The following is a 27,363-nucleotide window of genomic DNA, read 5'->3' as shown; positions in this document are numbered from 1 at the left end:
TTGTGTGAGCATATGTGTGCTAGGATCACTTATACAGTAACCATATGATTGCAGAGGGTGTGGTAATTTTCCAAAACAGACAGGAAACTGGAATACTATTCCTGATGAGTCCTCTGCACTGGGACTGAATTTGGAGGAAAGCCACATGCAAGTAGGTATTTCTCAGCTATTCAGCTCTAGCTTTGAAACATAATTGTGCTTAAATACAAGTGACTTAACATTAGATCTGTGTTTCTCGGACAGAGATAGAAGGATGAGAGATTGAGTGAACAGAGAATCAGTGTCAAATATAATTGTTTAATTGTGATGATGGGATACTGCCTTGACTTCCCCCAATCTCCAGAGTATTTTCTTTAAATTATAAATTATCTCTCTAAACAGCAATAATAATAGAGAAAACCACTGCTTTGTTTTCTAGGGGAAGAGGGTTAAGGAATAAAGCTAGCCTTTCCTGAATATAAACTGTGTGCCCTGCCTTATGCTTTAGAGCTTTACCCAAAATTCCCCACTTAATTCTCAAAACAACCCTGGGAGTTTGGGGGAGACTTTTTCTTAGGTGGGACTGTGTTCTTTTCTCAGGAGGACATAGTATCTGATTTTTGATGATGTTAGCAGCTGTTGATGCTCAATGACTAGATCCATTAATTCATTAGGGATTTCAAATGGTGACATTCTAATTCCATTTTTTTTCTTCACTTATTACCTGAAATACTTCTATAAAGAGAATCTTCCCCATATCTACTGTTTGGTCACCCAGAGGTATAATTTATATAGGAAAGGCAGGATATATGTGTAATTCTTTCATTTACTAAATTCCAAAATAATGATTTTTTTTTTTTTTTTTTTGAGATGGAGTCTCGCTCTGTCGCCCAGGCTGGAGTGCAGTGGCTGGATCTCAGCTCACTGCAAGCTCCGCCTCCTGGGTTTACGCCATTCTCCTGCCTCAGCCTCCCGACAAAATAATGATTTTTTAAAGCATCCTTTCAGTGGTGACCAGTTACATTTTCTTATAAAATAATTATAATGAGCTTATGGATTTAAACATACTTGATGTATTTCAGTCCTCTTCTCCTCTATTTTTAAGGCTGTTTTTGGATCCACTCTTTAGAAGCAGCTTGAGAGAGGGGAGAGGAATTTACAAAGTTTCACAAATCTTATTGCTATTCAGTGATTTTCATATACAACAAGTGAGTTAAGATGGAGGGGAGTGAAAGAAACAGCATATTCCAAATAGAACTTCTTGTCTCCGTCTTATATTAAGTCGTAGGAACCATCTAATGTTCCTAAGAATCTCTTAGGAATTAATTTGCAGGGTGGTAGATTTAGTTATGTCATGGGCAGTCTTCATAGTAGTTAAATCTCTGCATACATCTGAATATTTCTCTCTTACTTTTCTTATTCCATCAGGAATCTTAAGTTGGTTTTAATGTTGTAGGAATGTATATTAAGATAAGTTAAATGAAAAAAAAAAAACCATAACAACAAAAAAACTACTTTCATTTCTGTCTGAGCTGAGTGGCTCATGCCTGTAATCCCAGCACTTTGGGAGGCTGAGGCGGGTAGATCATCTGAGGTAAGGAGTTCAAGACCAGCTTGACCAACATGGCAAAACCCCATCTCTACTAAAAATACAAAAAAATTTAGCTGGATGTAGTGGTGCATGCCTGTAATCCCAGCTACTTGGGAGGCTGAGGCAGGAGAATCTCTTGAACCCAGGAGGTAGAGGTTGCAGTGAGCTGAGATCATGTACTCCAGCCTGGGTGACACAGCAGGACATCATCTCCAAAACAACACCACCAAAAAAGTACTTCATTTCCCAATAGAATTCATTCCTTGATAATATAAGGATATTACATGAATTTCATCGTCCCAGTATTTACAGTTATCCTGTTTGCTAAATGTCTGATCCCTTAAATGAAAGGCCTTTTAGAAACACAACCAGTAATAGCATTCATATTATTTTGTAAAAAACTAAATAATGAATTTTGATATTAGAGATCAGATACATGAATTTCAATGTGCATATATAAAGTCATGTAATTATAGAACTAGAAATACCTTCAGAGGTTACCTTTGGAGCCAAGCAAGATAGTACCTGAGCTGTATCCATCCATCCATCTATTAATTAAACATATATATATACACACATATATATATGTATATATGTATGTATGTATTTTTTTGAGACAGAGTTTTGCTCTTGTTGCCCAGGCTGGAGTGCATTGGTGTGATCTCGGCTCACTGTAACCTCTGCCTCCCGGGTTCAAGTGATTCTCCTGCCTCAGTCTCCTGAGTTGCTGGGACTACAGGCATGTGCCACCACCCCGGCTAATCTTGTATTTTCAGTAGAAGCAGGGTTTCTCCATGGTGGTCAGGCTGGTCTTGAACTCCCAACCTCAGGTGATCTGCCTGCCTCAGCCTCCCAAAGTGCTGGGATAACAGGTGTGAGCCACTGTGCCGGCCAGTTAAACATATTTATTGAATATATTTATTTATTATTTAATTTTTTTAAAGTTCTGGGGTACATGTGCAAGATGTGCAGATGTGTTACATAGGTAAACATGTGCCATGGTGGTTTGCTGCACCTATCAACCCACCACCTAGGTATTAAGCCCAGCATGCATTAAATCTTTTCCCTAATACTCTCCCAAGTATATGTATCATCTCTTGTATTTCTGTGCTAGGTGCTGTTGTGCCATGGTGAGGAATGCAGACATAGTTATTATAGTTATTGTACTCATGATGCTTTTGGTTTCGATGGAGAGATTGCCATAATTGCCTAGTTACAGAAACTACATTCTAAGGATACTGTGTTGAGAATGCCTTTAATATGAAATTTGACTTAGTCATGGTGGTAAAAGAAGGCTTTCCTGAGGAATTGACACCTAAGATGAGACTAAGGAGTGAATGAAAGTTGTCTAGGCAAACAGGAGTGGGTAGAACTTTCCAGTTACAGGAGATAGCATGTGCCAAGTTCCTGTTGTGGGAAGGAGGATGGCTGTTAAGATGACCTGAAAGAATGCTAAGAGTGAGGGGAGAGTGGTATGAAATGAAGCTGGGAAGGTAGGTGGGAGTCAGACAGTGCAGGGCATAATTGACAATCTCGATGATTTGGGTCTTCATCCTGGGTGGAGAAGGAATGTACTGAAGTGTTTTATCTAGTGGGTGTTAGTGATTCCACAAAAGGCCATTTGGAGTGCAGTATGAAGGTTAAAATTGAAAGTATTGGGTTTGGGGTAGGCACCTAGATGGGATACACAGAGATTAGGTGGCTGTTGCTGTAGTCGAGTGAGAGGTGATGGTTGCTTGCACTAGAGATGGGGGAAGTAGAGGAATTTGTGTGATATTTAAGGGATGAAGCATTCGTGGTGTTTTGAATATGTAGATGACTGAAAGGGATATGTCAAAGGTGACTCCTTGATTTCTGGCTTTCTCTACATTTAGATAGGGAACATTAGAAGACCAGGTGTTGAATATGAGGCACAATTTAGATGCTGAAGTGGAAATGTCTAGTAGGCAGCTGGATATGCCTTTTTTTGTTGATATCCCCTGAACGCATTATACTATGAATAAGTTAGGCATAATATCTAATCAGCTCTTTTTTGCCCTGATTAAAGTCTTTACCTTGATTTGTTAATTAACTCTTCTGGGTACCTGTGTACCTCAAACTCATACAGTCTACTAGTCTAAAGTCTAATTCCAGTCCCTGAAAGTGTTCCTCAGAAATCTGCTTTTTCAAATTAAATGACATGTTTTTGTGTCTGTGCTAAATTGTAACTGAATACAGGTCCTGAGCAGAAGACGCCATGGTTGTTTCATTGTTTATTTCAATTTATCCTCATACTGTCTCTCTAGGAGATCAGGTTTAATTTTTCATTTGTGTTCAGGAAGTCCTTCCTCACTGGGCCAGGCACGGTGGCTCTCGCCTCTAATCCTAGCATTTTGAGAGGCCAAGGCAGAAGGATTGCTTGAGCCCAGGAGTTTGAGACCAGCCTAGGCAACATAGTGAGACTCTGTCTTTACAAAAAATAAAAAATTAGCCCGGCATGGTGATGCACACCTATAGCTCCAGATACTTGGGAGGCTTAGGTTCGAGCATCACTAGAGCCCGAGAGGTCGAGGCTGTGGTGAACTATAGTGAGCTATGATTGCACCACTGTGCTCCAGCCTGGGTGACAGAGCAAGACCCTGTCTCAAAAAAAAAAAAAAAAAAAAAAAAGAAAAGAAGTCTTTTTCACACTTTGAGATTATAAATATTTTTTAACTAATACAAAATAAAAGTTGTGCAAACAGTGGAAATTGTAGGTAATGGAAGTAAGTGGTGAAACTACTTTTTGTCATCTTTTTCTTTTCTTAAAAATCACTTTTGTTATTGAGCCCTGATGAAAAGTAGGAAATGGCAGGACTGGAAAGACTCAGGGCTAATAGGGAGTCTTAAAGTTTCCTTCACATCTTGGTCTTGGTTTCTGCTAGGATATGGAGAAAGCCAGGGTAACCTGAAGTCAAATTTTTTTGACATGGAATTAGGAACCAACTAACTCCAGTGACATTGGAATCCCATTCCTAGACCTATAAAAAAATTATATGTATATATGCCAGATGTTTTAGAATTGAATATTCCATTCACATGTATTTTGTTTTAAAACTTTCATTTTTCCACATAATATGTGATGGTGATTTTTCCATGTCACATGCATAAATCAGTTTGCAACCTTGTTAACAGCTGTATTCTGTTTAAGAGGAGTCACATTTTAGTCATTTTCCTAATGACAAACATGTATTTTTTTCTCTTCCTCTTTAAAAGATAACACATACAGTATAGTTTCTTCTTTTTTTTTTTTTTTGAGATGATCTCACTTTGTCACCCAGGCTGGAGTGCAGTGGCGTGATCACGGCTCACTGCAGCCCCAACCTCCTGGGCTCAAGTGATCCTCTCACCTCAGTCCCCCAAGTAACTGGGACTACAGACTCATGCCACCTCACTTGGCCAATTTTTGTATTTTTTGTAGAGATGGAGTTTTGCCATATTGCCCAGGATGGTCTCAAATTCCTGAGCTCAAGCGATCCGCCCACCTTGGGCCTCCCCAAGTGCTGGGATTATAAGAATATCTTCTTCTGAGTATAGGTAAGGGTATATCTGTAGGATGGGGTCATAGAAGCAGAATTTATGGGAAAAGGGGTATGTTCATTTAAAATTTTCATAGATGCTGTCAATTTGCTCTGCACAAAGGCTGAACCAACATATCAACATGAAAGTGCTTATTTCCCCTGCCTACTCTTTAACACTGAGTATTATGAATCTTATTCTTCTGTGGTTTGTGTTTCTCTATTCTCTGCTCATTTTCCTATTTTATGATCTGCTTTATTTTGTTGCTTTTCTTATTTTGTGGGCATGTATGCTGTAAACATTTTATCTTAGACTGTCTCTTAACTTTGTTTTCTCTCTGCCCTGAAAACCTTCCCTACCGACTTTGCTGAAACTATCTGGAATTTTAGTTACAGGTTTTTCTTTTTATTTTTTACATTTTTTCACCATGAATTCTTTCAGAACAATTTGCTTTAATCTTTATAGTCACATTTGAAAAATGATTGTATGTTCTGATATTCATGCATCAAAGTTACTTGTAGTTTACATACTTTTTATTTCTTCAATCATTCCTTCCTTCCTTCCTTCCTTCCTTCCTTCCTTCCTTCCTTCCTTCCTTCCTTCCTTCCTTCCTTCCTTCCTTCCTCCCTCCCTCCCTCCCCTTCCCTCCCCTCCCCTTCCCTCCCCTCCCCTTCCCTCCCCTCCCCTCTCCTCCCCTTCCCTCCCCTCCCCTCTCCTCCCCTTCCCTCCCCTCCCCTCTCCTCCCCTTTCTTTTCCTTCCCTGAGACATGTCTTTCTGTCATCCAGGTGTGAGTGCTGTGGTGAGATCATAGCTCACTGTAATCTCAAACTCCTGGGCTCAAGTGATCCTCCTGCCTCAGCCTCCTGAGTAGCTGGGACTACAAGTGTGCACCATCATGCTTGGTTTATTTTTTAAGGTTTTTTTTTTTTTTTTTTTTTTTTTTTTTTAAAGAAATAGGATCTCTCTCTGTTGCTCAGGCTGGTCTCAAACTCCTGACCTCAAGTGATCCTCTGGCTTCCAGCCACCAGAGTAGCTGGGTTTACAGGCATGAACCTCTGTGCCTGGCCTCTTCAATTTTTTTTATCTTTTAAAAAAATAACAGCTTATTGAGATATAATTGAAATATTATAAAATCACTTTCAAAGTATATAATTCGGTGTTTTCAGTATAGTTACAAGGCTGTGCAATCATGCATTCTAATTTAACTGGAGAACCTCTTTAAGAAAAGTTTTCCGAGTTTTTTGTGTGAAAATATTTCTTTTGTTCTCGTATGTTACTCACTTTTTTGGGGGAAGATTTTTGGACTTACTGAGTTTTATAAGCCTTTCTCTTACAAATCCACATGCATTGCTTCTCTCAGTTTTGTTGTTTGTAGATAAGAATGCTGATGCCAAATTAGAAATTATGCAAGTCTAGTTGTTTTTATTTTATAATTTTTTTTGTTTTATAAAATTTAAGAGGTCATAGGATTTTTTTTTTATCCTTTGAGAATTGTCAGCAATTATTTCAGAAAGCTTGCTTAGTACTTGGAAGCTTTTTCAATTTGAAGACGTAAGTCCAGTGAAATTTTCTTTGACTTTTGCTTCTCCAGTGGTTATGTTTTCTTTTAATTCACTATTTTGAGTTTTAGCGTGATTCAGATTACTATAACCTCTTTATGAAATCATACAGAATCCAACAATAATTTTCATTTTGCAGGAGTAGATCTCAGATCCAGAATAACAAAGGCTTGAAAACAAGAAAAGCAGATTTTGCAATAAGAGATGGAAAATACTAGAGATTTTTAGGAGTTAGGGTGACTTTGTAGTTAGCTTTAGGCAAATTCCAGGCTTCAGCATTCATTAACTCTGATGCCTGTGCTTACACAGCTTCATCTGTAAAGAGGGAAGAACATTATTATCTTTATGTTATAGTATAAGTTTTGAATTATCCCAACTTTTTGAAAAAGCATGTAATTTACTAACATACTATTCTTTGTTTTTTTAAAACAACATAAGAGATGGGCTTATTATGATTTTTGATTATAAAGACGAGGATGTTGAGATCCCTAGGCATTAAGTGACTTGCCCAAGATTCCCTAGTTAATTCGAATTGAAGTAGGGTTTTAAATAAATATTAACCTGAAAGTATCCCTCTCAATCCAATTGAAATATGTAAATAATATTTATTAAACATAATACTTATTAATATACATAATGTCTATTTCAAGTGGGTTGAGAGGGATAGTTTCAATTAAATTTAAGGCAAATGTGTAACCATTTGAATGGCTCCCTATATGTAATTTGATTGATGCCATCATCTTTCAAAAATTATAATCTACTCATGCTACACTCTTGCTGAAAATACAGCATAGACTCAGTTATCTACATAATAAAATCTGGATCCACAGATAAGAGTAAGTGAGACCTAACTTAAAGTTTAAAAAATTGGAGTTCATTTATCAGCATTGGTGATTTGTGAATCCCTTGGAATTAAAAGTAAATGTGATGTCTATTCTTTTCTCTTGGATTCCACTGCTTTCATAAAAAGGTAGGAGACCATAAAAACCATAGATCTGTTATCTGTTTTCTCTAGAACTCTGGTCATATGATGAATAAATAATTAAGGAAAACCAATATAGTTTCACATGCAAAAAAGGATTATTTAATTAATTCACATTTTTTGGAAGAAATTCAGTCAGAAATTCAATCAACACTGGTCATTTCAACTAATCATTAGGCTCAGAGTGCGGTCTTACGAGATTACTAGGTGAAGCCTGGCCTTTCTTCAGTAGCATATAAATAGCTTAAATCAGACTTGAAAGCTGATTTTCAGTTGTATAGACATCGAAGGCTAGAAGACAAGAATACTTCTAAACATATAGTGACTCTTTCACCAGGACAGACCAAAGTAGACTCCCTATGATAGGCTTTAGTCAGATACTGGATTCTCAGAATTGCTCACCCAATTAGTGATGATGAGATCTTATATTTCGTGGCATCATATAACATCTAGATACAGGCCTGGGTCATAGCTGCAGGACTGCATCTCTGAGACCTGGTAAGTTAGCTTACAAAAATCACATATTTGGAGGAGTCAGATCCCATAGAACTTCTGAGGAGGCTGTATGAACTCTGCCCTGTGACTGAGTCCAGACATTTGTAACTAGGTACAGGTTCTTGATAAATTGGTGATAGAGCAGTTATGTTGAGGGATCTCCAGGTCTTTGTAAAGGAAGGTGTAGTGAAGGGTTGTGAAGAACTGGAGGATATACTGGGAGATACTCGTCCTTATAGTCCAGAGTTCTCAGTTATAAAAAGGTTCTGATTCTGAAAAAGTAAATGTTGTGAAGAATTGCAAAGAAGGAATTTATTTTAAAAGTCTGGATGTCGAGGTATCTTTTTCCTAAGCTCTGGAGTAAGAGGAGTCTAGAAATTCAGTGTCAATAGAGAAGTTTCTCAGAAGAATGTGAGCAGTTCCAAAGGAAGAAGACAAGGCCATACCTTGGTTACCAAGGAGGTCCTCAAGGAGATGCCATGCAGTCAGACCTTCTTAAGGCAATACACTTCATTCTAGCTTACAAAAAAATTTCCATTTTAATTTTCACTGAGTTACAGTGGGATTCACTGGCCATTTTGTGGGCCAAAGTACTATAGAATTGACACAGTACCAATGTATAGCATGGGAGCAAGCCAAATCTCGATTTGACATCCATTGGAGAACACACATAGGAGATAGAATCTTAATGGAGAAGGCTTCATGAAGTGTTGGTACCTCTGTGTTCACCAGAGGATCCACACAGGAGAGAAACCATAGACATGTGACATATGTCATGAGAGATTCATCCATGAGTTATACTGCATGGTCCTAAGAGGATCCATATGGAAGAGAAAACATACCATTGTAGATTGTGAATGCTTCAGCTGCAAAAGAAATCTCAATACTCCCCAGAGAATCCATTTAGGCACTAAACCATTTGAGTGTCTATAGCAATGCTGTGAAATAGAAATACAACTTTAGCCACAAAGGCAAGCTACATATGTAATTTAGAATTTTCCAGTAGCCACATTAAAAAACCAGAAATAGAAGATATTAATTTTAATAATATATTTTATGTAACCCAATATATCAAAAATATTATTTTAACATGTAATCAATACAAAAAATTATACATGGTATTTAATATTCTTTTTCTGTGTCCCAAAGTCTTTTAAATCTAGCATGTATTTTGTACTTATAGAACATCTGAATTTGGACTAACCATATTACTAGTGCTCAGTAGCCACATGTGGCTGTTACTGTATTGGATTGTGCAGGTCTACTAAGTGGTCAAACCTTTTGTCAGTTGGAAAACTTTAAATGCCATAAAAAAATACACTGAGTAACATCTCACATAAATGCCACAAATGATACCTAATTAAGTCCAAGTAGTGTTCTAACCCAAAAATAAAGTTAACATTGATTTCTAATCAGCTATGTTCTGAATAGTAAATGACATAGTAAAATAACTTAGAAGAGTGCTTAACTTATGGTAATGCTCAATAAATGTTAACAAGCATAATTAAACAATAATTACTTTTTGGCTGGGCACAGTGGCTCACACCTGTAATCCCAGCACTTTGAGAGGCTGAGGAAGGCGGGTCACCTGAGGTCAGGAGTTTGAGACCAGCCTGACCACCATGGTGAAACCTCTGTCTACCAAAAATACAAAATTAGCCAGGTGTGGTGGCACATGCCTGTAATCCCAGCTACTTGGGAGGTTGAGGCAGGAGAATCACTTGAACCCAGGAGATGGAGGTTGCAGTGAGCTGAGATCATGCCGTTGCATTCCAGGCTGGGCAACAAAAATGAAACTCCATCTAAAAAAAAAAAAAAAAATTACTTTTTAAATTTAACAAATAGTGAGTTTTTTGTTTCTAAGATTTTTTTTTCTATTTTCCAGGGAGCTCTTTAAGAAAGGCAGCCTATTTTTCTTTTTGATATGTTTATCCTCTTATCTCTTACAAAAATAAGGAAAAAATTTAAATTGCTATTCCCTTTCTATTAGCTCTGTTTTAATTGGGAGTTATTTGCTCTGATTGGTTCCCTGGCCCACTTTTTAGAGTGGCTGATCCATTTCATATATTTGGTTATTTTTCATGGTCTGCTAATATTTATAAATGAAAGATTTGGTCATTTGGTGCGGGTAACCAATGTGGTCACTGCTTGAAATTATGTGGGCTAATGTTTGTTTTTTCCTGATTGATTTTCCCCCAAGAGTATGTAGGCAGATGATTGATAAGTTTGTGGTTTGATTCTTTGGCTCCATTTCTTCTCCTTTAAATGTGTTGGATGGGTTTGGGCTGTACTGTAGAATGAGTTGAGTGCCTGTGGGTGGCTACTGTTTAATCTGGGTGGCAAGTATTAAAATTATTTTAAAATGATAGGATTAAGCACCTTATTAGAATATTCACTTTTTATCTATAACATTTAACATGCTATATTTCTTTACAGAAATACACATGGCTTGATAAAAGCCATTATGAAGTTACTACAAATGCAAGCTCTTAAGGAAGGACAAGGTGGGGAAAGGAATATTCAGAATATATATACCATTAGGTAAGCCTTTTCTCTTTTCATTTTTTTCTTAAACAAATGTGAATTTTTAATGAAATTATTAACTGTGACATGATAATCCATTAAGAATTAGTTATTTAATTCAGCAGGATATGCACACAGTGATTGTGGGTGTTGACCTCTCAGGAAGTTAGCATTTCGAAGACTCAGAGAATTGAGATAGAGTTGACAACATGATGAGTATCACCAGTGTGTGTTTCAGGGTTGCTAATTTGGAATTGAAATCTTTTACCCAAAACTTAGATTATTCTGTTTGCTCTAGAGTATGTAACCATCTTCACAGTACTATGAAAATGGAAGACTTCCTTTTACAAAAATACTTAAAGCAGAGGGGATTTAGGTTAGGCAGGTTGGTAATCTGCCTTACTATAAAAAGCAATAAGAGACTGCTATTTCCGAGTGACTTAGGCCAAGGTCAGTAATTAGGAGTGTTGATTTGTCTTTTCTTTGTCATCTGTAGAATGTAATAAGGTAGAATTGTTTTAAAAAAATAAAATATACGCAGCAGCAATAATACTACAATGCACTGGATTTTCTCGGGGGGGTTGTGGTCAAGGGAGAGAATCATACTCCCTTGTGAAGGTGACCTTACCTATTGCCTTGAAGGACCCAGGAAGCCATCTCTTAAGAGAGGGGCTCTGAGTTAGCAGAGGACTCAGAAGATGCATGTAATGAGTGTATGTTGCCCTAGGAACTCTGTTCAGTGAGGCATTCAGAATGTGTTTGCTTCAAAAGAATGACAGCATGGAACCATAAAGAAGGGCGTTGATTCATGTGGGGAAGATGGCTTACATGGGCTACGGTGATGAAACAGGGAAAGGAAATGAGGTGCTTTTGTTGTGAGCCACCACTGAATTGATCTTATAGCACCTTTAGTCTTCAGTATTTGACACCACAGGTATCAGAAGTGCGAGAGAGTTTGTCTCCAAAATACAGAGGAGTGTCTATTACTTACCTGTATTTATAGTGCTTTCTTTTTGATAATAAGTAAGTAGTATCTCATATACTGTATATGGGATGGTCTGTGTCATGGTATATCTCATATACCATGATCTTTCCTATAATTTTTAGTGATACTTGTGATCTCTTATTTTTACAAGGATATTATTGTTTAAGGCAATTTTTTAAGCAAGGTCAAGATTTGCATTTTATATTTTTTTCTTAACATATTTTGTGAATATCTTCAAACATACAAGTTGGAAGAATGTGGTACAATGAATTAACTGATTTATTTTTAAGGGAAGCAAAAGGAAATTTTTTTTTTTTGGAAAATACTATGAAAACTTGAGGTGTGCAGAGTAAAGCTTTCCAAATTGGTAAACATGCTTTTCTTTTTTTAAGTAGTGGTGTCCTTTGTGATGTAAGGGTTTATTCTTTATCCATTGCCTTGACTAGAATTGAGCCTGCAGAGTAAATGAGCAGATGTTAATATTTCTGGATAAACATCTGCACTTCCTCCTTTTTAGAAAGAAATTCAAACTCTTGGGCTAGAGTTCAGGATAGAAAATAATTCAATTTAGTTGTTGTTAAGAGGGGCTTATTTTTAAATAGGGAAGCTGTTGAAGTTTTTAATTGAAATTTTTATGTAACAGTTTTATGGAGATATAATTCACATATGACTGACCCATTTAAAATGTATGATTCAGTGACTTTTACTCTATTCACAGCGTTATGCCACCATCACCATAAGCAATTTTAGAACATCTTCATCATCCCCAAAGAAATTCCTTACCAATTAGCAGTCACTCCATATTTTCTCCCTGCTCAGGGAAGTATTTTTAGTTCAATGGTTCCCAACACTGGCTGCTCATTAGAACCACCTGGGTGTGCTTAAAAAGTGACAAACACGGGAACAATCAAATACCCTAGACAAAATGAATCAGAATCTCTGTCATGAGGCCTAGTGGTTTTAAAAGTGTCCTAGGTGATTGTCATTCACAGTGAGTACAAAATGGTGTGTCAGCTGCTCTAAAATGTGCATCCTAATTACTTGGGGACCTTGATGAAGTGCAGAATCTTTTTCCTTAGTCTAGTGTGGGCTCAAGATTCTTGTCTAACAGGCTCCCAGGTGATGCTGCTGTTGCCCTACCACACTATTGAGTAGCAGAGCTACCGCAGCATCAGCATACCTGTGAAGAATGCAGAACCTTGGACTCCATCTCAGAGTGCCAGAGTCAGAACTGCATTTTAGAAACATTTTCTAGGTAATTTATAGGCACCTTAAAGTATAAGAAGCATCAGTTTATATGATGGTAAAAAGAAGTTTTCTATGATGCAGAGAATTTGGGTTACTCATTTTAATTCTGATTGTCTTCACCATGTGCAATTGTTAGACCTTTAATTATCTGTAATGTTTGACCTGTTAATTCATTTTTTCCTGTAGTTGGTTCTTTTAACTTCAGTCTTGTTTGAAAAGGCAATTGGTGCAAGGTGTGGACAGGAAGACTAGTTTGAGAAGCTGAAAAGAATTGGATACATAGGGTTGTCTTTAGATAACGTGGCACCTTAAGAGGTCCATAATCAGTCACCTGAATTGGCATAATCCGGTAATGTTTATGGAGAGCCCTTATGTGAATGACCGTTTGGCACTATAAATCAGTAGAGTGTAATCGAGTGTATAAGAGCCTTAAGTTCCTCCAAGGGGGATTGTGGATGGCAGAAACAGAGGAGAGGTGAGCCTGAAGAGCATATTCCCCTCAAGAGAGCTATGATTACCTGAGTCAAGCATAAAATTGTCATGCTGTTTTAGAGCCTTCTTTGCCACATGTTGGTTAGCAATATCATCCAGCCTTAAAGAGGCAACTGATGAGCTGTGTATGAAAGCATAAAAGGGATATGAGAAACTTAGAACTCCACTGAGAGGTATTTTCTGGTTATTCTGTAGGATTAATTTAAAATAGAAGGAGTATGACAAATAAATGTAAGCTTTCGGCCGGGCGCGGTGGCTCAAGCCTGTAATCCCAGCACTTTGGGAGGCCGAGACGGGCGGATCACGAGGTCAGGGGATCGAGACCATCCTGGCGAACACGGTGAAACCCCGTCTCTACTAAAAAAAATACAAAAAACTAGCCGGGCGAGGTGGCGGGCGCCTGTAGTCCCAGCTACACAGGAGGCTGAGGCAGGAGAATGGTGGGAACCCGGGAGGCGGAGCTTGCAGTGAGCTGAGATCCGGCCACTGCGCTCCAGCCCTGGCGACAGAGCGAGACTCCGTCTCAAAAAAAAAAAAAAAAAAAAAAAAAAAAAAAAAAAAATAAATGTAAGCTTTCTGGGCATGCAGCTAATCTGTGTTTTTATGGTATTAAGCGCTATGCCAGTATTCAGTTGGGGCTTAAGTATTTCTTACTTCTTTTTCTCCTAATAGCTGATTAATTTGAATTACAGTACAACAGAATACTTGGTCATCTTACATGGTCTGTGCTGAACCGAGTAAGTTGTACCAGTATGGGAGTGGACAGAAAAGGAGAGATATGAGAACCAAGAATATTAGGCAGTGACTTCCCTTAGCCCCTCTGAATTTTATGACGGAGCTCTAGACATGGTGTTCTTTTTATTGTACCTAGAGCTTAGTGGTTTTCACACTTGTCTCGCATAAGAACCACTGGGGCAGTGTGTTGAAAGTACAGCTTCTGAATCCTACTTGCCAGAGATTCTTACTCATTCAGTAGGTTTTGTGTGAGACTCAGGAATCAGCATGTTATCCAGTTGCTCAATGATATGGAAATATGTAATTTGTGGATTACACATGAGAACTATTGCTTCAGTATCTGGGAGCTTGATGGTACCATATGTGAGCTTCAAGGTTTCCCTTGAGGTAGACTAGACGGGATCTTGGGTGGCTTAACCATGCCTCCTTTTCTCTATTTGGGTGGCAAGAAGTCTATATCTTTCTAAGTACCAAGGCACCAAATTTGTCTTACATGTGTCAATCATGGACAATAGAGAGGCCAAGAGCAGAAGCAAAGAGTGACTGTAAAGGAAAAGCAGTCCAAAGAGAGCAAGCCAACTTTGGATGCTAGAGAGAAAATGTAAGAGATCATGGATTTGTTCAATGAAAAAATTCTGTGGCTCCAACACATGTTAGTGTTCTTCATGGTCAGACGGTGGGTAGGTGGTTGTGGGAGGAGGAGGGGAAGAGAATCTTGAACATCCTCTTAGAAACTGACACTTGTTTACTGTGCATAAGGAGCTCGTCTTTGGAGTTTTTAATGTCTGGAACATGGCCCAGACTTGTGCATTTTTAACACGAGATTTGAATGGAGGTGGTTTACTGACCAGGCTTTGAGAAATGCTGGATTAAAATCATGTGTAGTTAATACAGTTCATATTGCTTAACTGGACCCTCCTTTCTAAGCAGTCTTTTCTTTAGCTTTGTGGCTTAAACAAGATTTGGCATAGATATTTAAATAGGGCTGCAACTCTCAGTTACCTTTGTAACTGGAAGCATAGTGCAGTACATTTGGCTACTGTGAATAGCTAAAGAGCATATGCCAAGTATAAAACTCTAGGCCCATGAGTCTCAACTCTGGCTGCACATTAGAGCCCTCTTAGGAGCTTTGAATTATATAGATGATTGGCCTTTACCCAGAATGACTGAAGGGTTGGTCTGAGGTGTTGGTATCTTTTTAAAAGCTTCCCATGTGATTTCCAGTGTGCAGGTAAGGGTGGAGAACTGCTGGCCAATTGTTGCCATGAAACAGTGGGACTTCATTGTTGTCACATGTTCAGATTTTTCAATATAAATAAAATTTTTATGTGAAATCTTTTGACTGAATGCTGATAACCAATTCAAATTTTTTAAAATGTAGGGTAGGTAGACAAAACACATCTGCTTACAAGATGCAATCCATGGGCAACAAGTTTGTGACCTCTGATGCAGGTACTATTTTCAAGAATTTCAGAAGCCCCTTTCTAGTTATACTAATTGATATATTTTTTAAACCACTATGTGGTATCGTTTAGTTCACACTTTCTTTTTTTCTCCCTTTTTTATTTGGTCTGAATTTTCTTTTGTTTAGCTAGAACCCGTCTTTTCTGTAACACACTTATATTTAAGTTATTTAAACTTTTTTTTTTTTTTTTTTTTGAGACAGGGTCTCACTCTGTCACCCAGGCTGGAGTGCAGTGGTGCAGTCTTGGCTCACTGCAACCTCTGCCTCCCAGGCTCAAGCTATCCTCCCACCTCAGCTTCCCCAGTAGCTGGGACTACAGGTGCTACACTACGCCCTGCTAATTTTTTGTAGAGACAGGATTTTGCTATGTTGTCCAGGCTGGTCTCGAACTCTTGAGCTCAAGCGATCCACCTGCCTTGGCCTCCCAAAGTGCTGGGATTACAGGTGTGAGCCTTGGTGCTGGGCCTATCTAAACATTTTCTAATATCGATTGTGCAGGAAGTGGGGCAGAGAATCAATATTTGGCTGGTATTTTGGTTGCAGGGAAGAATAACTAAATTTTCATGGGTTGTAAAGTATTAGAGGCTAATTTTCTTATTTGCTTTGTAAGATGCCATTTTCCCCATGAAATTATATCATGTGCTTTTGCTTTTAATTTTTTCTCTGCATATTCATATTACGGCAATCTTTTAAAGATCTCTCTTCCCTCAGCTAAAGTGAGGAAATAGCTGTGAATTCATGAGCAGTAACTGCTTGTTCCAGAATTCGTGTATTTTTTTGATGTGCCAGACAGTGGCTGACATGCACAAATATCAAATGTTAAGAATCTTATTTGTGGGAGGGTTTGGTCTGGTAAACATCAAGCTGTACTTTCTGAAATAAGGGAATATTAAATGTTTGTGGCAGATGGTGTGCTCTGAAGTGGGCAATTAGGCCAACAGTAATGGATGATTGTACCCTGAGTAGATTAAAGTTATGCGCCCTATGTTTGTATTTGTTCATCTCTTTGTGTAGTAGTATGTAGTTTATTTGGAGGGAGAGTTAAGTTTGAGGACTTAAAGATGTATATCCTAAAGACTGAGATATTTTGTAATTCATATTGATTTTTTTCCTTATCACTGAGGGCAAATGCAGTCATCCCTTAAGGCCATCAAATAAAGAAAAGCAAGAGCAAGCCCAAGATAAATGCTGATTTAACTGCACAAAGACCAGTTTGCGGTTGTGGATATCAAAATGTAGCTCCATTTTTAATTTCAATAACTTGCTTTTTAAGCATTGTTTTTGCATTTTCTCCTATTGTCTGTTTTGAAGGAAGACACGGAGCCAGCTGCATGAAGAGTGCAGGAAGAGTGTTTCAGACGTAGGAAAAGCAAGTGCCCAGAAGCTTGGCCCATGAGAGGAACTAACAGGAGGCAGAGTGGCTGGAGTTTAGTGCTCTAGGGAGTGTGAGGCTGGGACATTGGCTCAGGAGAGGTAGGCATGGGCTAGAATATGCAAGGCCATAGCAAAGAGTGGGTTGTACTTAAAGAGCAGTGGGAAGTCATTAAAAACGTTTCTTTTTAGCTTACTATCTTGAAATAATTTTAAAGTTCCAGAAAAGTTACAAGAATAGTACCAAAGACTCCCATGTACCATGTACCCAGATTTATTAGTGATTTTGCTCTTTGCCACATTTGCATTATCATTATCTCTGTATAATTAATAAAAAACATTTGAGAGTAAATTGCATACATTCAAGAATGTGTTTTCTAAGAACAACGATATTCTCTTATATAACCAGAATATAAAATTGAACATTGATATTACTTTTTATAACATACAGTCCATATTCCAGTTTTGTCCATTGTCTCAATAATGTTCTACCTTTTGCCTTTTTACTTTTTAATGTATGAGATCTAGTTTAGGATCACATGTTGCCTTTGGTTGCCATACCTTTTTAGCCTTTTAACATCTGGAACTGTTTCTCATCCTTCTTTGTTTTTCATGATGTTGGCATTTTTGAATTCCATATAAATGATGCTGTGTCCTTCTGAGGATAATCACATGTGGAGGTACTGGTGTCCATCTTGCCTCTCATTGGGGATTTTAATTTTGGTTACCCAGTCGAGGTGTTGTGTGGTTTCTGTACTGAACAGTTATCATTTTTTTGAACTAATAAGCAATCAGTGGGGAATACATTTTGAGACCATGCAAATATTCTGCTCCTCATTAAGCTCAGTACTCCCAACCAGTTTTCACTGTGATGACTACAAAATGGTGATTTTCCCAACTGCACCACTCCCTTTATGTTTATTAGTGGCAAAAGAGTTAGCTATATGGTTTAGAGGTGGAAATTACTATTAAGCTATCAATCAAGGATATTAAGGAGATAAATCAGATTCTGATTCGGACTTATTTTCTAAGGGAAATCCAAGTTAATTTTTTTTTTTTACATTAGCAGTATACTTACGCTGCTGATACATGTGCTTTCTAAAATCGAAAAAAGGTTAATTAAAAATAATATGTGGCTGAGTTAAGTTTGATATATTTTAAATGCCTTTTTATTGAGATATAATTTACATACTATAAAATTCACTCTTAAAGTGTACAAATCAGTAGATTTTATTATGATCACAAAGTGATGTAACCATCATCACTGTCTAATTCCAGAATATTTTCATCACCCCAAAAAGAAACCTCATACCCATTATCAGTCATTCCCCAATACTCTATTCCCAGCCCCTGGAAAACACTACTATTTGTGTCTTTGGATTTACCTTATAAATGGAACAATACAGTGTGGCGTCTTTCACTTAGCATAATGTTTTCAAGGTTTCCTTCATGTTGTAGCATGCATCCATACTTCATTCCTTTTAATCTATTCCATAGATATAAAATTTTATTTACCCATTTGCATTTTTAGTGTTTTTTTGCCTTTTATATATATTTTAAAGGTAAACTACTTTTTGTAAGTTACTGAAAATGAACTGTAGTCCTTAGAGTAGTTTAGTTGTTTTTCATATCTAGATACATTTCATTATTATATTTACTATTTCTCAATGATGTTGCTCATCCTCTAACTCTTAAAAAAATCAACTGTCAGCTATTATCATATGGCTTTGTTTTCAAAGTGAGCATTTTGCTTTTGGGGGGTTGATTATTTCAATACTTGAATATATTATCTGAAGGGATCTCCTGAGGTATAAATGTTTGTTTTACTTAGCATAATGTAAGTATGACACCTCTACAATCAAGCTGCCATAAGGGATTGAAACCAGTGGAATACATTAATGCAATAATTAATTTTATTTTTATTTTACTGAAGTTACAAAAACTTACACTCAGGGAGCCACCATTTCTGGACAGAACATATCGTATAACTTTTTTTTTTTTTGGAAATGGTCTTTGTAGTGTTTTTGAAAGCAGAAGTTCTAATGAGACTGAATTGTAGCAACTACCTTAGATATATTTAGGTTTAATTTACTGGTATGTAGCCTTTTTTGGGAGGGTAGTCAGGACCTTCTTTAAGAATTACATAAAAGTTTCGGACTTTCTCCTGTTATAGAAAATGTACACATGCATATATACTAAAAATTTTACATATGGTTTCAGTGGGCTTGTAGGAATCATTATAGAAAAATCAGAGAAAGAAGATGGGAAAGGATGTAGTCAGATCCGCTCCTGAAAAAGCCCAGCAGAGTTAAGGATAAAGAAGAAGATAGGAAAGTAATTGAGAAAACATAGCCAGTAGTACTTTGCAAGGGCCATCTGTCTCTTTGCAGTTCCATTCTTTCTCTCTAGCTACATGTTTTGCTCCTGTTTTCATTTCCTCTTTTCCTTCCTCTTTTCTATTCAGGAAAGTCTTTGTTCACAATTTATGGGTCGAATCACCTGGGGTTTACACCTAGGATTTACTTTTAGAATCAGCTGCACCCATCATACAGTCTTCCAGTTAGCAGTAGCCACCAGAAAACATTTTATATGTCTTCTAATTGTAGATGTTTAATTGAAAGATTGGTATTATAGTTTGCTGATAAATGTCTTTAAGGCCACAAAAATGTTGTAATTTTTGCTTATTAGCCTATTTGTTTGTCTCTAAGTGTCCCCCCCACCAAGTGATCATAGCACACAACTTAATGAAAGGAAGGTTGTGGATCCCTAAGTACATTTATGTTTCCCCCTAACCAATTACCTTGTACTTAAAATAGTTCCAGACTTTTGACGTTGTCAGGCACCATTGCATTAAAACCCTGGCCCTCTAAAAGGGATTCTGGGAAAGGTTCATTGTTGGGGGAGAATCATTGTAATAGGAAGTATATTTTCAAAGAAAGGAATCTTATACTGTCTCTGCCTTATAGACTCAAAGAAAAGATGTTGTCACTCAAAAATGACAAAATTACAATTGCTTTGCTCCAAGTCTTTTTCTAGGAGCTTATGTAGGAAGGATAAAGATGCATTTGTCTTAAAATTGTGTTATAGGATCTACAGAAATTCACAATTATTGTTTAGTTTTTCCTTTTGAATTATTATTTCTTTTTTATAGTAATATTCATGGTGGAGTCTTCATAATTTTATATCATGCATCTTTTAACTTAAAATCTGCAGATTAAAAAAAATCTCTTTTTAGCTTCTAACCAGCAGTTTCAAATCAAAATTCAGAGCAGGTAGAGAAATGCTTTTAAAATGCATATTTGATGTAGTAAGTGCTATGCAATGCTTCTGAAAGCGCCAGGGTCACAGCTGCATACATGAAAATGCATGGTGACTGCAGGCATTGTTTCCTCACACAGAAAAGGCAATCTGTGTCTGTCGCTGAATTTATGATGTAAATCAAATCATAGCTTTCCTATATTCAGAGATGTAACAAGAAGGTTGAGGTGACCTAAAGGTTACAAATAACTTTTGCTTTTTGATTTGCCTACCACAGAGTATTTTTTTTAACCCCCTCATTTCTATTAGGATAGATGTATTTATACTTGGAAAGGTGAATCCAGTTACATATTTTATCATTGCCTCTGCTAGTCTGGGGGAACTATGCATTTATCATTCATTCCTTCCTCACTCCGTTCTGTTAGGATACATGTACTGTACTGCTCTGTGCTGTTGATGATATTAATAAAGAGTGGGAATATTGAAGTATTAGGTACCAACTCTGTGTGCGTCCTCTGTGCTTTTTTTCTCTGAACAGCGTTGACTTTGGGACAATGTGCTAGAGGGACTGTGATAAATTGGCTTCCCGTGATCCAGTTTATTTTGTCATTTGCAACAACATGAATCAACCAGTTTAAGAGTTTAAGAAGGTGATTTGGGGAAAGTATGTGTGTGATAATTACATTTATTGTAGATAGGCATTTGGCACTGAAAGGGAAACAAAAAGATGAAAAAGACACATACCCAGCTTTCATACTGCTTATGCTGTAATTTAAGAGACAAACCTATCCTGATGATAATCATAATTGTACCCACTTCTGTAGTTCTTCTATTTGCTAGGTATTAAATGCTTTACTTAAAATAGCAATTAAAATACTTGTAAATCACGAAATGGGGAAGTGCCAAAGAATGTACAACAAATTGGATCATCTATTGTAGAACAACAACAACAACAACAACAACAACCACCCCCCCCAAAAAAAAATGCACACAGTAAGAGAGACATTATAGGCACTAGAGACCAATGAAGGGTGACCTGGTTGCCTGGTTTGTATTGATCTTGATCTTTAGAAATAATGTCATTCTCTTTTAAGGAGAAAGCAGAATCTATTGGCTATCTCAGGAGTTAGAAAATTCTGATTTAAAAATTTCTGCGGACATAGCACTTTACTTCCTTCTGAAATAAAAAAATAGGGTGATTTATCTCTGAGCTAAAAATAGAAGTCCTTTTTTTTGAGGACTTAGGTTTTATTAGACATTGGACTTAGAGCCATTTAAGCTTGGGATAGAATTATTAGTAGCTGAGAGCTGCCATCTTTAATACTTTTTGCCTTTGCAGGGTTTGTTTGCATCTGTAGTCCTGAGCAGTACTAAGGTTAGGGTGTTAATGGGTGGCTTGGGTTATACAGTATTCGCTCTGGAAGGTATTTAGTCTGATTGCCTTATTTTATTATTGGTGAAGAAACTTTGGCCAAGAGAGGTTGATTCTCTTGCGTGAGATCACGTGATTTGTGGCAGAGCCAGGATGTAAATTTGGAACTTTTGATTCTTTTAATTCAGTTCTTTTCCCTCACAATTTTATCTCACCTCTCCACTTCTATTTTCTGAGATATGGACATGGCTACATAATAGTAAGTGATTCCAATAATGTTCTGTAGTCACTGCATATATTAATATAAATAATAATAATGATGATAATGTGTCATGTTTGTGTTTATTTTTTCAAAACTTGTATAGCTTATTGTCTGCTACTGTTAGTTTTATTTACAAGTGATCGGGCTGATTCATCAGCCCATCTATCCTTTTGAATAAAGCGTTGTTAGGCAACATAACTTGAATAGCCGGTTTGGGGATAATTAGAAATTTGAGGCATGACTCAGGTTGTGTTTTGGCATTTTTCATACCACATTCTCCCCTTTTTTGATCAGTAATGCTTCCAATTTAAAGTTGTTAACTTGACTCAGTTAAACTGTGGATCCTTTCATTTACCTTGACCTTTCTCAGTTGGATATATCTGAAAAAATGGAAAGGCTAACAAGCAGTGGGTGAGAGGAAGAAAGTAAAGAAAAATCTTGAGTAATCCATAAATGTAATAATCAACTCTTGAATACAGCAAGACTGAGCTATACTTAGCTTTATTGAATTTTAAATGCTCTAATTATAATATTTTAAGTAGGAAAATAACTTCATTTTCTGTCATATCCAAATTAGCATGAATATTCTTTAATGCCCTTTATTCTATGTTTTGTAAAGGAATGATTTTACATTTGTTTTCCATTTTAAGGCTTTTAGTTTCTACTGTGTTCTGTTACTCTTGTGCATCCAGTTTGATAACTATATTTCCTTAAGAAAATCACAACTTTGATCATGATTGATTAACTACTTTTCGTTCAGTGTAAGGAAAGGTGAAAGTAGAAAAGTAGAAGCATAGTCTTTTTTTTTTTTTTTTTTTTTAAACAATTCGGGATTGGTGCAATGCTTTCTTCAGTGATGGGCCTTCCATAGTACTTGTCATTTACTCAATGCAGTGATTCTTGACCAGGAACAATTTTGTCCTCCAGGGGATATTTGGCAATGTCTGGAGACAATTTTGATTGTTATAACTAGGAGAAATCCCACTTGTATCTTGTGGGTGGAGGTCAGGGATGCTGCCAAATGTTCCATCGTGCATAGGACAACCCACACAATAAAGAGTTATGTGGCCCAAAATGTCAGTAGTGTTAAGACTGAGAAACTCTCATGCATGGGCAGTTGTGCAATGAAGTTTATTGAGTTAAAAAATACATCCGTTCTATTACATGAGCCTAAGGCTTTATGGATTATTTTATATATGTATTACATACCAATTTGATGACTCAAGGGAGAATTTAGCTCTTTGCTTCATTATGATTAAGGTATTAAAATTGTGGCAATTATAATTGATTATAGGTTAGTATACTTAGTTGAAATAGTATGTTAGTAATCAAATAATCAAATGCTGATCAACAGGAGGATTCAGTGTTCTCCTCTTATACTTACCTTTTCCCTCAAGCTTTTCAGCTTCTTGGAATCAATATTGTGTATCATTACCTGCAATATTGCCACTGAGATCTGACATAATCAGTTTTTTGAAAAACTTAATTATCTAGATATCTAAATCAGTAGTTAATCTTTATGATCCCTATCCTACTATATTTTACTTAATCTCATTTTTTGAATTTAGGTCTGAGATACTAAATAAAATCTGCTGAATCCAATAGCTAGCAAAACAGGCCTTCAGCATCATGCAACAAAGCTGGGGTGGCTCCCTCGGTATGCATAAATGTAAATTATAATAGAAATGTTTGCCATGTATACATCACTTTTAATCCCATTTTATACTGTTTTTTATTTCTGTTGACCTTATTCAATTTGGACAAAACTGTGTATTTTAAAAAGGAGATAGATCCTTAGTAGTTTTTTTGGTGGGGTGTGAAGGATAGAAGGGAGATGACTTATAAAGGAAGAATATTAAAAAGCACTTCAGTGCCTTGTGGTAACTTGTTGAGTTTTCTTCTTAAATATTTGTAACTGCCACCATTATCTGGAAGATTAATGGATGATTATATCTGATACTCTTTATAGCAATATGGTTCTTATCAGAAGAACCCAAAGCTGCTGAAATAATTGTAGGTACTGTTTCTGCTATTTCTTCCTTTTTATGTGGTGTTTTTTTGTTTGTTTGTTCATTTGTTTTTGGTGGAGACTGGGTCCTGCTGTGTTGCTCAGGCTGATGTCAAATCCCTGGCCTCCAGCAATTCTCCAGCCTTGGCCTCCCAAAGTGCTGGGATTACAGGTGTGAATCACTGCTACTTGCCTGTTTTGTGGTTTTAATTGAACATGACCTGCTGAACTTTCAATCTAAGAATTTCATCTGATGTGACATACCTGAGAGGCTTTTAGGATTTGTAATATTTTTCTTAGTATTTGTGGCAACCAGAGTGGAAGCAAATTCTAGGTAGATTTAACTGCCAAAGGGTTTGGAATTGGGAAACATGAATGATTTTGATATGATTTCTGAGTTTTGGCATTAAAAGTTGCTTGGAGTGATCCCTTAGCAATGATAGCATTCCCATCAGTCAGAAATAGCCTGTGCTTTAGCAAACAGGAGGCTGCCAGCATGTGAAGTTAGTTAGTACATGATAGGTTAGGTGAGGTTAAGAAGAAATAAAGAGATAGTGTTATACCCAGAAACTGTGTGGTAGTGTCAGAAAGGTGTTTCATGTGTGTTTCAACGTGATAGATCTACTGTACTCTTCTGTTTTTAAAAGAGAAAAAAACATAGTACATTTGCCACCCCCAACACCCCTGCAGTAGTTTTTACTTGTAGCAGTTCTGAATCCTGGCAACATACTAAAATTACCCGTAGAGTTTTAAAAAATTGCTAAGGGACAAACTTCATTCCTAGCAAGTCTAAGATAACAGACCTGGGCATTAGTATTAGGATTTCCACAGCTAATCTAACTTGCAACCAAGATTAAGAAACACTGCTTTATAGCAGTGCATCAGAATTTCCTGCAGGGCTATTTATTAGGTCCGGGCTAGGGCTTGAGAATTTGCTTTTCTAACAAGTTCCCAGTTGATCTTACTAGTAAGGCATCATATTTTGAGAATCATCATGAAGGCAGTCTTAAAAAATCATTTGAGTGTAACTGATGGTCTGATAGTCACTGTTTTTTGAAAAATCGTTGCTGGAGATATGTAGTTGGGTTAAAATTAAAATTAAAGAATAGCATTATGTATGTGGTTCCTTTTATGCTAAAAAGATTGATCTTTTTGTATTGTTTGCATGTTTTTACAATGAGCATTTTAATTTTTTTTTTTTTTTGAGATGGAGTTTCGCTTTTGTTGCCCAGGCTGGAGTGCAATGGTGTGATATCAGCTCACCACAGCCTCTGCCTCCGAGGTTCAAGTGATTCTCCTTCCTCAGCCTCCTGAGTAGCTGGGATTACAGGCATGCGCCACGATGCCCGGCTCATTTTATGTTTTTAGTAGAGACAGGGTTTCTCCATGTTGGTCAGGCTGGTTTCAAACTCCCAACCTCAGGTGATCCACCCGTCTCGGCCTCCCAAAGTGCTGGGGTTACAGGCGTAAGCCACTGCGTCCCACCTTACATTTTATTTAAATATTTTCTTGGCGGAAAAAGCCACATAAATAATAACTAAAAATTTTATAGTACTTAATAGCTTAAAAAGCTGACCAATTTGCAATTATTAGTAGAGTAGCCTTTTTGAACTATTTAAAATAACTCATGGTTGTGCTTTTTTTTTTTTTTTGAGTTAAACCCCATTCTTTGAGAATCCAAATTTCAGATTTTATGTTTTATATAGTCTCTTTAGGTATCTTAATGGAAGTAGCTCAAATAAAAGGATTCATCTGCATTCAACAGAAATTTTATGCATCCTCAGTTTGGTTAGTTTGTTGTTAAGATGGAAGGAATATTTCCTTTTTTCTATTCTTAAATATGCTGGGAAACACAGAACTATACAATGGGAATAATGAAGTGGAAACAGAGAGGGAGAGACAGGGTTGGGGTAAGGTTGGAGGAAATGGAAATTTCCAGGCTTGGAAAGAGAGCAGCAGTAGCAGGAGGAGGAGGTGGCCTGTGACCTCTAGGAATGAAGGATCAAGGGGATGGATATGAGAGAGCTCCTGGATTCAGGAGCTTGGCCAGAGTTACAGAGCTGTTAAATGGAAGAGCCCATTCCCAAATCTGGATCTCTGAGGCTCCTGGGTCCATTTTGTTTTCTGCAAAAATGTTAGGTAAAGGCAGGGAGGAGAGTCAGTTCTGATGAACCAACTCTGCAACAAATGGAGCAAGTGATCATTTTGTGACAATTATGAATCCTGAAAAAAGTCTCTAGATGATATTGGCTTCTTTGCTGCTATATTTGGATATTGAAAATGTGTAGTCTTGAACGACAGCTTCCCATGTGACTTTTTGTGTTTTTCAGAAATCATCCTCATCCTTTGATCACTGTGCTTGAACACAGACCTGATTGCTGGCCAGTATTTTTGCAGCAGCTGACAGCGTTTTTCCAGCAGTGCCCTGAAAGGTAATATAAAATTAAAATGTAAAATAAAGTGAGGGAGACAGAATGGTATATGCCAATTTTAGAGCTAGAGTTTTTTTTGTTTTGTTTTGTTTCGTTTCTTTTTAGCTGCTTTGATCTATAATGTTTTCTCTTGAAGAAACATCCTAGAGCAGGTTGTAGTTTTCTATTTTCTTTTAAAGAGTAAAAGAAAAAAAATACCAGGTTTATTGGTTGTTGAAATGTTGAATATGAGAAAAGCTGTTATTAAAGAAGTTAAACATTGGTAAGTGGTTAGGGAAGTTGGCTAGAAAAATTCAGTAAGCTACATATCTTCTATGTACACTATACATATAGAAGATAGGTTCTTCCCCCTGGAAATTGGCTAATAAGTTAGTCTCTCCATTAGAAAACTGCCAATTGGGATAAAGTATTACTGCCAAGTGGGATCAAATAGCCACCATATGTGCAGTTAGTGTACTTTCACCAAGGCCTCTTGATGGTCCTCAAAGCTACTCCCTTTTCTTCTATCCTTACTACCATGACACTGGTTCAGGGCCTCATTGTCTCTTGCTGTGGCTCTTGCCACCTGTTCCTAACTGGTGTCTCTGCCTCCAGTCATGTCCTGCTCAAATCCATTCTCTAAACATTCCTCAGAAGGATATATCAAGAGAGTGAATCTTACAGTATCACTCCTGTGCTTAAGTCTCTGTGGCCGTGGTTTTCAAACTGCAGTTGCAGTGCATGGGCTAAGCATGGAGCATGTTCCCACCCCTTCAGCTCTGTTTTCATAGCACTTACTTGTTGATATCTTATGGAAGCTTTCTATGGGAAAACAAAAAGGTTTGGTTTCTGAAACAGTTTGAAATTCCCTGGACTACAGGATAAAATCTAATATGTCATAGTAGGCTTAGTAAATAATGTAATTCCAATCTGTCTCACCAGCTTTATCTTTTCTTATCTTCATCTCAGTTTATGCTTTAGCAGTACACTGACTTGCCTTGTGTTCCACACAGGAAGCAGTGCTGTTTCCTTCTCTCCATGTTTTTACTTACTGGTACCTACTGTACTCTCTTGAAACTTACCCCACTC

The 27,363-nt window shown here is 37.1% G+C and overlaps 1 protein-coding gene across 5 annotated transcripts in view; it reads left to right on the top strand.

Annotated features, from left to right (window-relative positions):
- The window catches only part of FOCAD (focadhesin), a 318,797-nt gene that overhangs the window by 53,149 nt on the left and 238,285 nt on the right, over positions 1-27,363 (top strand). For 4 of the 5 annotated variants that reach the window (XR_012424668.1, XM_065530469.2, XM_065530470.2 and 1 more), the window contains 2 exons: positions 10,581-10,685; positions 26,194-26,295. Coding sequence is in view for 3 of the 5 variants with exons in the window: in XM_065530469.2 (XP_065386541.1) it covers positions 10,581-10,685; positions 26,194-26,295 (207 nt within the window). In the remaining 2 variants the exon portion in view is untranslated. Of the gene's footprint in view, positions 1-10,580; positions 10,686-16,999; positions 17,066-26,193; positions 26,296-27,363 lie in introns of those variants that run through there. The other variant, XM_074017372.1, reaches the window with a different exon arrangement.

The sequence above is a fragment of the Macaca fascicularis genome, chromosome 15, assembly GCF_037993035.2.
Source record: "Macaca fascicularis isolate 582-1 chromosome 15, T2T-MFA8v1.1".
In the NCBI taxonomy this organism is placed as follows: domain Eukaryota; kingdom Metazoa; phylum Chordata; class Mammalia; order Primates; family Cercopithecidae; genus Macaca; species Macaca fascicularis.
The sequence above is the reverse complement of the archived record's forward strand: the minus strand, read 5'-3'. Positions and strand labels throughout refer to the sequence as shown.